Raw genomic sequence first — 12,242 nt, forward strand, 5'->3', positions numbered from 1 at the left:
ATTGGATAGTTTATTTTACCCAGCCTTATTGTCTGACGTCTTGTATTGTTATGTCCTGGTTAAGCACACCAAAGATTTGCATAAGTATTATTTATTGAAGGGGAGAACTTACTGAGGATATTGCTCAACTGGCCTTTTTATGAATTGTGTAGAGGCTTTTTAAGGATGTAAATGTATTTTTTTTTTTTTTTTCATTTTTAGAAAGTAGGAAGAGGTCACAGTTTTTAATTTTTATTTTCTTTCATAAGAGCTGTACATTCTGTGTTTTTGATTACGGACTTACCTTCTATCATTTCGCTGTTTTTGTGTTTCTGCTTCTCTTTCACAGCCGTGATAATAAACATCTTCTGTCTGATTCCACTGAACCTAATTGCTTCACCTGTATCATTTGTCTTTGATGGGGTCTTGTCTGGTATTATGTTGTGTATAATAAATGCATGTCTTGGGAGACCGTGTCCCTTCTCACAGTCGAATTGTAATGAGCATGTACTTCTCCTCCCCGCCGTGAGCAGCGTGCCTACCTGGGGAACAGAGGTGACAAGACGATCTCATATTGTCAAATAATACCTTTCTTTGTCACAGTCGTATCCTATTCCCTTACAAGATGGGCATGTTGGCTTCGGGAGGTGGATGTGCATACAGTAGGGGTTCTCCTGTCTCATCTGTCTTCATTAAAAAAGCGTACCACTGGGGGGAATAGGAAAATCAACATAGACACTGCTGCTAATTTATGTATTCATCACTTTTGCTACATGGGAAGCTTTGTTTGTCACTGTTCCCCGTGCCCGATGAGCAAGCAGGCTGATTTACTGTCGAGATTCACGCCAGACAGCTCTTTATCGGAAATGGTTTTATTTAAATATAAATATGTGTACAAAGGTACAAGCAACAATAGCTCATTTTTAGCAAATAAAATTCTTAATACATTATTAAAAGAATGAACAAATGGCAATTAGTTGTGTTCCAAAAGAAAAAAAAATAAGCATAGTAACTGCATTCAATGATTGATGAACAACGTAGACGAGAAAATCTGTGGATCCAAATAAATCAACCAAGATAGATACATATGTATATAAAGATACTTTACAATAGAGCAGCTTACACGCTGTACTTTAAGGCTTATATAAAATATAAAAATAAAGACAAGCGATGATGTTTGCCTCCTCACTTTTAAGTGACATTTGTTCTCTCGTTAGGCTGTCTGGCAACAGCTTTGTAGACAAATGGCAGTGCAGGCGTCCATACAGAAACATCCAGAAAGTGGAATGCAACCGGATCGGGTGCAGAAACCAAATGTCTCGAACATGAAATGGACATGAATATAAACGCTGAAGAGTTTCACTAGACACATCATTTTGCATGCAACAGAGAGAAAGTATGGGCTCAGCCATTTGTACAGATACGTAGTGTTTCAGGGTAGTACTGTTTCTTGTAAACATGTTGAGACAGTTTGATTGAGTTGTAAAACTTGAGTGTGTATGGTCCACTACAGGACTGCCTTTAAACGTCACACCCGGCCCCGCCCGGCCCGGCCCCGCCCCCCCGCCTGAGCCTGCTGACGTCGATGCTGCATTCAAGTTTATTTCAAGTTCAAGATTGCCACCATTTTTTTTTTCCCAAACCGCCACTTTTGATTGTTCTGGTAATATCTCCACTTTTCATTTGACAATCAGAAAAAAACAACACTATGGTTAGGACAGCAGTTTTTAGCGTCAACCCCCGTTTCCCCCCCGATACACTTAGAACCGTCTTTGGGTTTTCATGGCCTCACTTTGTCCATCGTGGTACAACAAACAGTTAACACGGAGTCCTCCAGTAAAATGAAGTTTAAAATACACATTCTCTTCATTACCTCCTTTTATCCACTGGAAAGCAACACTCATGTCCAACATGATACGGCTCTCACAAGAATCTCCAGCATTACAGCTCAGGCCCAAAGTATTCCACTGTTGATTAGGTTCTTCATACGATACGGTGCCTGGTAGCACTTGTTGGTCAGTACAGCTAGCCTGTTGTGCAGAATAGTTTGTCTGTCTCTGTGGATAGCTCAGTCTTTACTTGATGAAAGAGACACAGATGTGCTTAGGATTCCTTTCGCATGCCAACAAAAACATCAAATGACGAACAACAAAAGGTTGTTCATATCTTTTTGTTTTTTTCCTCAAATATGCCGTAGCTAATTATTTTAGAGGTCATGTTTGACATTTAGTGTTGACAAAGTAAACTCTGGAATGCAGGTAAACAGGTCTCCCAGTTGTCTTTTTTTTCTTATAGGCCCTTGCACTCACAGGAGATCTCCACAGGCTTGAGTGGAGACCGTGTAGAGATAACTTAGTGAGGTATCACACTGTAATGTTCACCAAAGGTTTGACTTGAACATCACTGTCTCTGCTGAGTTTTTCCAGCTCTGGCGCTCCTCAGTCCACGTCATTGTAAATCCCATCATCCATCACAGGTTAGTTGGTTATTTACATAACCTAACTGGCGACTGCCTCCGAAGGCCGTCCAAACAAATCCATGCAGGACGTTCTCAGTAAAGATAATCTCTGTTCATGTTAGTCCACACCGTGCGCGTCTGCGCAGGTGATGATGGTCCTCTACTGGCTGCTCCTGTGTTCTTTCCTTTCCTCCGGATCAGACGTGAGTCTGCATTCGTTGTGACGGCCGGCCATAGTCAGACTGCTGAGAAGACACTTGTGAGGAGGCGTAAGAGAAGCGAGACGAGCTCGACACCTTGCTGGCCTGGTCTGATTGGTCGTACGCATCCACCTTCTCGTAGGAAGCGGGCTTGACGTAGCTGGTGAAGGCACGGCCGTAGGTAGCAGGTAGGTAGGCGGAGCCACTGTAGAGGGGGTCAGTGGGGTAAATGCTGGCTGGCTGTGCAGCCTGCTGCTGGGCAGCTTGCTGCTGCTCGTAGGACGTCCTGCCCGCTGTGGTGGTTGCATATCTGTTGGAGAAGTCGTAGATGCGAGGCTGGGTGCCGTGCTGACCGTATACAGGGCTGGGGGAGGGCAGCTGCGATGGAGTGTAAACCGGCCGAGAATTGGGAACGTACTCGGAGAATCCGCTGCTGCGGATATGGCGATCATCGTGGCCACGGACATTGTAGTAGCCATTTGTAGGGTCCTTTGAGAAAGACAGCGACACACCCATCGTTAGCTCGAATGACTTTGGCAGGATGTGCATAAACATGTTTATTTGCTATTTTGAGAGTGGCCCTTTAAGGAAGAGTGTCGAGTTTTACCTTGATGTCCGATCTTTCGTCCTCCTCCTCCTCCAGGAGGTCGCTGTGTTCTGTGCGTGAAGTCCCTGGAGACTCACTGCTGTTTGGAGCCTGAGGGAAAACCAAGCAGTTTTTGAAGAATTGCTAGAAAGAACAAGACCTTGGATCAATGGGACCGAAAGCAAGCGTGAGCATCAAGTCACAGTATTTCTGTGTAACGTACAGTGAAGGTGGGTGAACCTACCATGGGTTCTTTGACATCCTCCTCGTCATCGTTGCCACGTGTGGCGTTGTGATCACTGTGAACAATCTGCACTCTGATGTCGCTCTTAGACAGACGAGTGCACCTTTTACCTGTGAGGAATCAAAGAGGGGTTTTCTTTCAGAAATCTACCTGAGCACGAGTTGAAAATCCACAAAGTGGAACATAAAACTGTTCAATATTCAGCTCACAAACAACGTGATTTGCAAGATTTGAGGAATTGGCTGTTGACCCTCTTGCCCATACTAACCGTTGAGCTCACCTTTGCCTGTGTGCCTGCAGCAGAGGGAGACAAGAGTAATAACGCAGATGAGCAGGACACAGCCTCCACCCACCGCTCCGCCGACGATTATCAACATAGGCAGGGCTTCTGCAGCAAGAGGAGCGGCAAATAGAGAGAAGGGGAGGGGGAAAATGAGAGACAACAGAGCACAATTGTCAGTGTCAAGAAAGTACGGATCAGAGCAAAGGAAAGAAAATAGAAAGATTCATTCATTTGTTTTGCGAATCCAGAAATACACCAGTGCCTATGAATTCATCTGCAGTGAAGCTTTCTCACAGCGACTGTAGCATACGCTCAAGCACGCAATCCAGCAACTCACAGCCTGGCTATTGTCTTTAATCTCTCTGAAAGAAGGGTAACAAGGCCTGACATGCAATGAAGCAATAGACAGTAATCTAATTAGAGATTCCAGGAGATACCGCTGCCCATTTCTCCGGAGACCCCGCTCTGCTACGTTGATGTAAATTAGTGGCGAGGACCTTATTTTTGGTGTCTGCTGCAACAAAGGTTTGCAGTAGCATCAGGGTAGTGGAGCCATTGTTTAAAGCTCAGACCTCTTACAGTTCCTGCAGCCTGAGATTTCAGTTTGGCTCTGAGAGTGATAAAGCATTTGATCCCAACTGCAAACAAACGCGGGTTCTTCTCATTTACTTTTGTCTCCAATCAATAAGTATATTATCGGCCAAACATATTCATTAAAGGAGCCATCTTCTGATTAAATTACATCGATTAGAGGAGCATAATTAAGATAACCACAAGACAGGAGCACTGCTTTTACCTAATCTAACCCCCTTTTACAGGATGGCTGTAAGTTCTGTATAGGAGCCCGGTGGGATGATCGCTCTTATCTGTGCGTACCTTGCTCTTTCAGAGTCACCAGGGCGGTGCCGGTGCCGAAGCGGTTCCACGCCGTGCAGTTGTAGCGCAGCTGGAAGTCTTGCGCCAGAGTCTCAGAAAGCACCAGAGAGGACAGGACTCCGTGGTCGCTGGTGACCGTCTGCACTGAGTAACGGCCAGACGAGCCGGAGGACAGGCTCATGTCCCCAAAGGTCCACACCTGTGGCGAGGAACAAGAGAGGAGGCAACAGGGAGTGAGCCGCCGCCGAACGGAGGATTCCTCACCGGTGAGCAAAATACAGGCTTGCACAGCTGTTTATCCTTAGATCCCTGCCCGCTGCTGACTGAACATCAGTTTCTCTTTCTGTTCTCCTTTCCCTCTGCCGACCTCTAAGGTGCTTCAGGGCTGACACAGCTCATAGGCTCATGTTTAAGCTGCCTCCCACGTCTGCCCTGCAGGTGAGGCCTAAGGAGGGTTAGGTAGCTGCGCCATGAATTAAGGCTGCTCTGTGCTGTCTGTTGCACAGAGCCAGCAGGGCACCTGTCTCTCACTCCTCCTCACACCCTAATTATCCTCTCTCAGCCCAGCGTATGTTCAGCGGTTCATCGGGGTCAGCTGAGTGATGCCTCTTGGGCCGCTAATTGAATGTGGTTTGGCTGAAACCTGCAGGAAGCCAGTTCTCTGTAGCTCTCCTTACTCCACAATCGTTCCAGTCAATGTCTGCGCAATTACAGCTGTGGATGAATATGTGTGTGTGTGTGTGTGTGTGTGTGTGTGTGTGTGTGTGTATATATATATATGTTTTTTAGCCGGTGAAGTGGAGTGTTGGTGCAGCGGTGTGAAGGAGAGGTCAGGGTGAAGCTCCTCTCAGCGTTGGCTTTCACGCGGGTGTGGCTGGTAGTAACGTTGAGTGTGTAGGTTCAAAAACACAAGTGAATGACCCACCGCACAAATAAGAGGTTCACTTACAATCTTTTCGGGCGGGGGGCTGCTTCCCACCCGACACTCCAGCTTGCCCTTGGAGTGCTTGACGGCATGCTGCGTGGCTTCTGCTGTGATGATCGGTGGGCCTGGTGTGAGGGAGACAGAAAAAAAAACAAAAGAAATGGAATCAAAATGAAAAATAGATATCAATTTTCATGTTACTTCAACAGATCATTTAAACTCTACAAGTGGCTGTGTGAATCTGAGAACAAGGCTGAAGATTCATGTGTAGGGATATATATATATATATATATATATATATATATATATATATATATATATATATATACACACACACACACACACATATATATATATATATATATATATATATATATATAAAGAACCCATGATCATTAAAAAATCCTGTTATAGTTCTGAAGAATATATATAAACACTGACAACATTTCAGGGAACCATTTTGCTTAAGATGCGATGAAAATTAGGAATAATCCTTTTCAAGGTCTGACACAGGTGTGTCAAGCATATGGGCCGTGGGCCAGAACCTGCTCACCAGAGAGTCCAATTTAGTCGCAAGATGAAATTTGAAATGTTTGAGAAATCACGACCATACCTACAATTCATTTATTTTACCACCAGGGGCACACAGGTGCATCTGAATCAGTTCAGGTGATCAGGATGAAGGAAATGTGTCTAATTTAATGATAATTTCTATAATTTGACGAGGTATTCTGATCATAACATGAACCTATTCTGTTTATAAGGTCCAGCAACATGTGGCTATGCCTTTGAAGATGTAAATAGTTTACAAATAGTTTAATAAAAATCCACTGTGATCTGAAGGTTTTAAAGCACATGATGAACTGAGGCATGACACTGTTGAAGGTGCAGTTCTTTCATTCACATTTCAGGTTTGTCATGTGTTGTAAAAGGAGAATTCACTAGATGTGAACTTCTTAAATCTTCTGGTTTCTGGCTTCTTATGTTTTTGCACTATTGATTGTTTTATCATTTGAATTTGCCTTTATATCACATGCATCACATTGAATTCCACAGATGTGTGTCTTAATAAAATAAACCTTTATTAGATGCAATTTGTAGTACGTAAAGTGGTCAGGACAATGTGGAGTTTTAATAACTACTTTAAAAAAGGAATGAAAATACTGCTGGTGAGACAAAGCAGTAAGGATTTCTGAATCAAACAAAGCCATTCTGTGGATTCACGTTGTAAAGATGGCGCCGGGCAATTTATTCATTAGGTTTCAAGTTGCAGCTGCAGGCTGTTTGTTTAGAGAGTGATGAGGTGAACTGACCTATCCAGTTTTATTTTCCAAAATCCAAACTGTCAGCTGCCTCGTGCAGAGCCATGAATCTCCAAACACACTCAGCTGTACGTCCACACCTGGCGGCAATAACACTGCTTTTCTTTTTTTTTTTTCCCCAAGGTGGGCTTTCATGGAGAAACAAAAATAACAACAAAAGAGGGAAACTCCACGACTAGAAGGTGAAGTGTCAAAAGGCATTTTAAGACCAAATATGATCAGCAGTCCTCGTGGATAAGTGGTGATGACAAAACAATCACGCTAGTTTGCTGCAATTTTCTGCTTTTTGTGGTCGTCTGCTTGGTTTATTGGTAGATTTGTTGGGTTTACCACCTTAATAATATCAGCAAACCATCACCAACATCCAGGCTAGGACAAGCCCTCGCTGGAAAAGCAGCCCTGAAATCATATTCTTGTCCACAACAACAAAGTGAAAGAGATCAGGTAGGTCGTGAGGCGCTTATCGAGATAGTTGTATTTCAAGGGAAACAAGAGCTGACATTTTGAGGAAATGATGAGGGAAAACATTCAGAAAACAAAGGGCACAGGCTGAGGCTGCTGGAGTTTTGCACAAAATATGACAGCATGCAGTGTTGTTCTTATTCCGGCTTTGTTTGTCTGGTAAATTCAGGTGAAATTTGATTTTCCTGAGATGCCGCTGCTCATGAATGCAGTTGACTAATTCAGTTTGTGAAATGTGCTTTTGTAGACTTGGTCGTGATGAAGACATGAGGTAGAAGAATGAGAGACACCGATGAGAACAATATATTTTTATGTTTGGTGCATTTACATGGGGTTAATATTCTTTGAACTCCGTCTCAATGATCTCTCTTCGTGTATTATGAAGTGTTCATGTGAGATAAATGCAAATATGCCTTTTCATCTTTAAAGGAAGACAATCGTGGTCAGGATCACATAGTATACCTTATTCATAGAGTATACGTTATATTCAAATTACTTACACAGTTGATAATTTTGTCAATCTTCTTGCTATTCATTATTGCTTATTCATAGCAATTTAACTCTCTGAGCATCGCTAAATACTTCAATAAACTACGGCTAAAATCTATCCATCCATCCATCCATCCATCCAAATAAATGTAAGCAAGTACAAAAACTCTTATTTTTCTCTAAAACACGGATAAGCAGCATGGATGGAAAATACTAAATTACTTGAAAATTCTACTTAAGTAAAACACTCTACTAAATATCCTTAATTACTTGAAACCGCCGAGGAAGCCACTCACCATTTACAGTCAGAGTAACATCTCTCTCTGCGACTCCGATGCGAGGCACAATGGCCTTGCAGGTGTATGTTCCAGCATCCTCCTGGGTAACAGCCTTCAGCTGCAAGGTGTTACCATTACTGAGCACCTAGTGAGAGATGCAGAGAGACAAGTGAGAAGTGTGTTAGAGAGGAAAAAAGGCAAGAAAGAACAAGGTGCCGGAGAGAGGAGGCAGACAAAGGAAAGCAGGACCTCTATCAGTGGCCCACTCATTGTGGAGGCAGCACAGAGGTGGGCTGACCATTGTAACAAATGCTGGTGGTTTGAGTTTAATTTCATTGTGAAGAGCTTTAATCACAGCATTAAGCACTCCAGCCACCGCTGAGTGACCGTGCTGCTGGGGAGATTGTTGTAATTAAACAGTGGGTACAGAATGGAGCGTACTATGTGTGAGTGGGCCCTAGCCTTTGGAGCTGCTACACTTACTCACTCCTTAGCTCATTGATCCTGTCATTCCATCAAGCTGTGATTAATCCATTTACCCCCACTCCATCCTCCACCCTCCATCTTCACACCCCCTCTTTCACCATCTCCAATTTTTTTTTTTTTTTTTTATTTCCACACACTTATGGAGTAACCCAATTAATCCATTACTTGTGGCTGTGTGAGGGATAGTGGCAGTAGGTGGATTAGAAAAATGCCCGTGCATTTTCCTCAGAGTGGCTGAAAGCGTTTTCTCTTTGAGATGACAGCATTGCTTTGGCCATCCCACAAGATTTTTACTGGGGGTGCTTTTTCCAACATCGCTTTATAAATTATATTAGTTGCCAGGAGAGAAGCTCCGATGGGATGGCCCCGCTAATGGCGTGCACACTGAAAGACTTTTACCAGTATGATGTAAAGTGAGGGTGGAAATGTCCCATTTGTTCTACCTGCAAAATTGACTTTGAGGAGACTGATGCACCCTGTGCAGATGAGCCTTTCTAATATCTGAGAGGCACAGAGGCTGCTCCAAAAGTTGCAGCACATGCTGCAACACTACTTGTTTGAACCGGGCCTCGCGCGCTCGTCGACTGACTCGATTGATTGATTGATCGACTGATTGAGCTGGAGCCGTGACGGCGTGTCATGTGCCCTGATGATGCTGTATGAATCAGTCAGTGGACAGACAGTTTTCTGCCAGAGGCTTTAGCCCTCGGGGAGCATGGTGAGAGGAGGTGTTGAAGATACAGCCTGAAAAGGAATGTGTGGGAAAAAGTGTGAGGGATTCATGCCTCAAGGCCATGTGTGAATGTTTCTCTCCAGAGGACCCGTGTGGGGGGATCGTGTTGAAGCTTTGCCGCCAAGATAAAGTGGGGACTCGCGCTTGTTGCCTTACCACGCTGGAGCCGTGCTTGGTCCAGGCCAGGGTCAGAGGGGGGTTTCCAGTCCACGCACAAGTAAAGGCTGCATCCATCCCGATATCCACTGTCATCGGCTTGGGCTCCGACAGCAGTCTGGGGCCAACTAGAGTGATTCCACACACACACACACAGCAGGAATCAATACAAATCCTGAATAAGTGTTAACATTCAAAGTACTACACCACGTACAGTGTTGGCCTTCACTTAAACTCACATTGCACATCAACCAGGGTGCTGACGTTGGTGCTGCCTACAGAGTTGGACACCTCACAGGACACGGGGTCTGTGAAGTACGAGAAGTCCACCGTCACCTCCAGGCTGTCCCCGTTTGCTTCAGAGATGGGCACGCCTCCTTTTGACCACCTGGGACAGATGAATAATCACATTATACAGTCGCATTAGTTCAAGGAAGGCACTTAGCCACGCGTAGCAAAGTGGCTGTTAGATGATTTGTGGCTTCTGCCAATCAAACTCTGCCAATCATGCAGCCCATTTAACCCAATGAATCTGCTGAGCGTTTGGCATCCTCGCACCGCTTTTCTCGTTGTTTTCTCTACTCTGCCATGTTTTCTCGGGCTACGTCGGAGAATTTATTGCATTGCAAGTATCGTAGATCTTCTCATTTGTGCAAACAGATGATGAATACCTGTATCCGGTGATTTCAGGATTAGCTGAAGCGGCGCAGATGAACAGAACCTTGGCTCCCTCGGTCACAGTCTGAGGTTGGACTGACAGCGTCACTGACGGAGGGTCTAGGAGAAGCAAAATTATTCATGTTACTACAACGAAATTTGTTTTTTTTTTTCATACAAACGGTAATGTTTCCAGTTGTGAACTTGTTACGCATGCATTCCACCTCCAGGTGAGGGTATTTTTAGGTAGAAAGTTGCGGCTGGACTCACGCTGGACATTGATAGTGACTGATGTCTGTCGTCCAGCAGGGGCAGCCGGGTTAAGAACCCTACAGGTGTAGGTGCGTCCAGAGTCGCTGTCTTCTGGGACGATTGGAAGCATACTGACAGCTGCCTCCCTCTTTCCGTCCTCCATCAGCGACTATAGAGTTAGACAACAACAAAGAAGAACAAAATCAGCTCAGTGTCACGTGAAACCTTCGCTATTTGTGACTGCAGCACTTTGGAATATCTCTATGCCACTGCGGGTCTTATTTTTTCATGTGTGAAGCATTAAAATTGCCATCCTGTTCTTTGGCATGGCACTTAAATCATATATTTTATGATGCAGCAGGGGATATTGTGCTGTTCCCACATTTCTGAGAGTGTTCCCCGTCAGCGCTCCTTGTTTGTCATCATCTTTTAAATCTATTTACTGCTCACAGAAATCAATACGCCTAAGTGAGGAAAGGTGTAGATTCTGAGGATATGGCTCGCTGCTCCCTCGCTCTGCTCTTCATACACACATCCACAGGGGGGGAAAAAAAAAACTGTGATAGCCAAGGTGCTGGTGTGTCTTTTTTTTTAGGGCTGGCAGAAGAGGGTTGGTGGTGACAGTGAGGAAGAAGTGTCACACATCTCCGGAAAGGAGCAAGGGCAAGCTGGGCCTTTTCCCCCGACAGCCAAATCAATGGAGCAGGTCTTTCACTTCCTCACACAGCTGCACAAAAAGCATTTTTATGCTAGATCAAATCACATCGCTCCCTGTCAGCACATGCTACTCGGACCCGGCTCTGTCCGCGGACTCGCTTGTCTCAGATTTTCACAAACCTGTCTCACCGCTGAACCCCATGTTTGTTTTCAAACTCTGCTCCTTTCCTCACATCTCATCCTCTCCTCTGCCTCTCCCCTCCAGGTCTATTCCCTCGTCTCTCACTGCAGGCTCTCGCCTCCTTAAATGTGGCGTTTAGCGTCGTTTAGCGTGGTCAGGGAGCATGAAAAATGTGACACTTTCCCAGCCGTGGCTGGCTTACGCTCCGACGCATCCCCATTGTGTTTCGACATTGTGGGTGATTTCTTCTCTGCAGAAACTCTACTGTATGAAACACTCATGCCTGTCTGAGCTTTGGCATGCTCCAGTTATGCTGTAGTGTCGCGGCATTAGCGAGGGGGGGGGGCTGCTAGAGTGGGAAGGGGGAGGGGGTGGGGAAGGGGAGGAGGAGGAGGAGGAGGAGGAGGTGGGGTGTGGAGGAGGGGGTCAGGCACGAGAGGGAATGGGAGGGGGACTGCAGAGAGTGAGGGAACAAATCTTAGAGAGAAAGGTAGTGATAGGAAAACAGAAGAAAGAAAAGCTGTGAGATACCATGGAAGGAAGATAAGAATATTTAAAAAAACCAAAAAAATAAATAAAATAGAAGGTAAAGTGATGGGGCATTACATCCTCACATTAAACATCTCTGTTTAGAATAGCTTTGCATTTATTTCTTCATGCTGAAACATTTTGTAATACAGTGTGGGTGTTAGAGACTGAAGGACAATGCTGGGCATGGATCTGTTCTCTCTGTACCTTGGAATAAATTGCAGTCTCCATAACCTCTCCATCTCTGTACCAGGTGATCTCAGCAGCAGGTTTGGCTCCCGAGGCTCTGCAGGTGAGGTTGTGCGGTGTGTGGGCCTTAAGACGTACAACGGGGCCGCCTTCCACCACAGGGTCAGAGGGAGGAACTGCAAAGCAGAACAAACATACCACTCAAAACAAAAAGACTCATTACAGCTCCAGGCGAGCTCACAGACACCAAGTAATACTCATATTGAGCTGGCTGTTGCTTTTAGCTCTGCATCAATATATA

At 44.9% G+C, this 12,242-nt stretch overlaps 1 protein-coding gene and 1 long non-coding RNA gene across 5 annotated transcripts in view; one reads left to right on the forward strand and one right to left on the reverse strand.

Annotated features, from left to right (window-relative positions):
• Nucleotides 1-2,157: 2,157 nt before the first annotated feature.
• The window catches only part of kirrel3l (kirre like nephrin family adhesion molecule 3, like), a 33,812-nt gene continuing 23,727 nt past the window's right edge, over nucleotides 2,158-12,242 (reverse strand). Inside the window, exons 4-15 of one of the 4 annotated variants that reach the window (XM_030101928.1) lie at nucleotides 11,960-12,117; nucleotides 10,405-10,555; nucleotides 10,149-10,254; nucleotides 9,717-9,865; nucleotides 9,478-9,605; nucleotides 8,121-8,247; nucleotides 5,576-5,676; nucleotides 4,627-4,825; nucleotides 3,736-3,855; nucleotides 3,468-3,577; nucleotides 3,245-3,367; nucleotides 2,158-3,126 (exon numbers count right to left, since the gene is read on the reverse strand). In XM_030101928.1, the coding sequence (XP_029957788.1) occupies nucleotides 2,635-3,126; nucleotides 3,245-3,367; nucleotides 3,468-3,577; nucleotides 3,736-3,855; nucleotides 4,627-4,825; nucleotides 5,576-5,676; nucleotides 8,121-8,247; nucleotides 9,478-9,605; nucleotides 9,717-9,865; nucleotides 10,149-10,254; nucleotides 10,405-10,555; nucleotides 11,960-12,117 (1,964 nt within the window). In that variant the 3' untranslated portion in view covers nucleotides 2,158-2,634. The remainder of the gene's footprint in view (nucleotides 3,127-3,244; nucleotides 3,368-3,467; nucleotides 3,578-3,735; nucleotides 3,856-4,626; nucleotides 4,826-5,575; nucleotides 5,677-8,120; nucleotides 8,248-9,477; nucleotides 9,606-9,716; nucleotides 9,866-10,148; nucleotides 10,255-10,404; nucleotides 10,556-11,959; nucleotides 12,118-12,242) is intronic. The other 3 variants (XM_030101929.1, XM_030101931.1, XM_030101932.1) reach the window with 3 other exon arrangements.
• LOC115396209 (uncharacterized) overlaps nucleotides 4,761-12,242 on the forward strand; it is a 70,696-nt gene continuing 63,214 nt past the window's right edge. Inside the window, exon 1 of the long non-coding RNA XR_003932362.1 lies at nucleotides 4,761-4,892. This is a non-coding gene — a long non-coding RNA (uncharacterized LOC115396209). The remainder of the gene's footprint in view (nucleotides 4,893-12,242) is intronic.

This window comes from Salarias fasciatus, chromosome 11 (genome assembly GCF_902148845.1).
Source record: "Salarias fasciatus chromosome 11, fSalaFa1.1, whole genome shotgun sequence".
Classification (NCBI taxonomy): Eukaryota; Metazoa; Chordata; class Actinopteri; order Blenniiformes; family Blenniidae; genus Salarias; species Salarias fasciatus.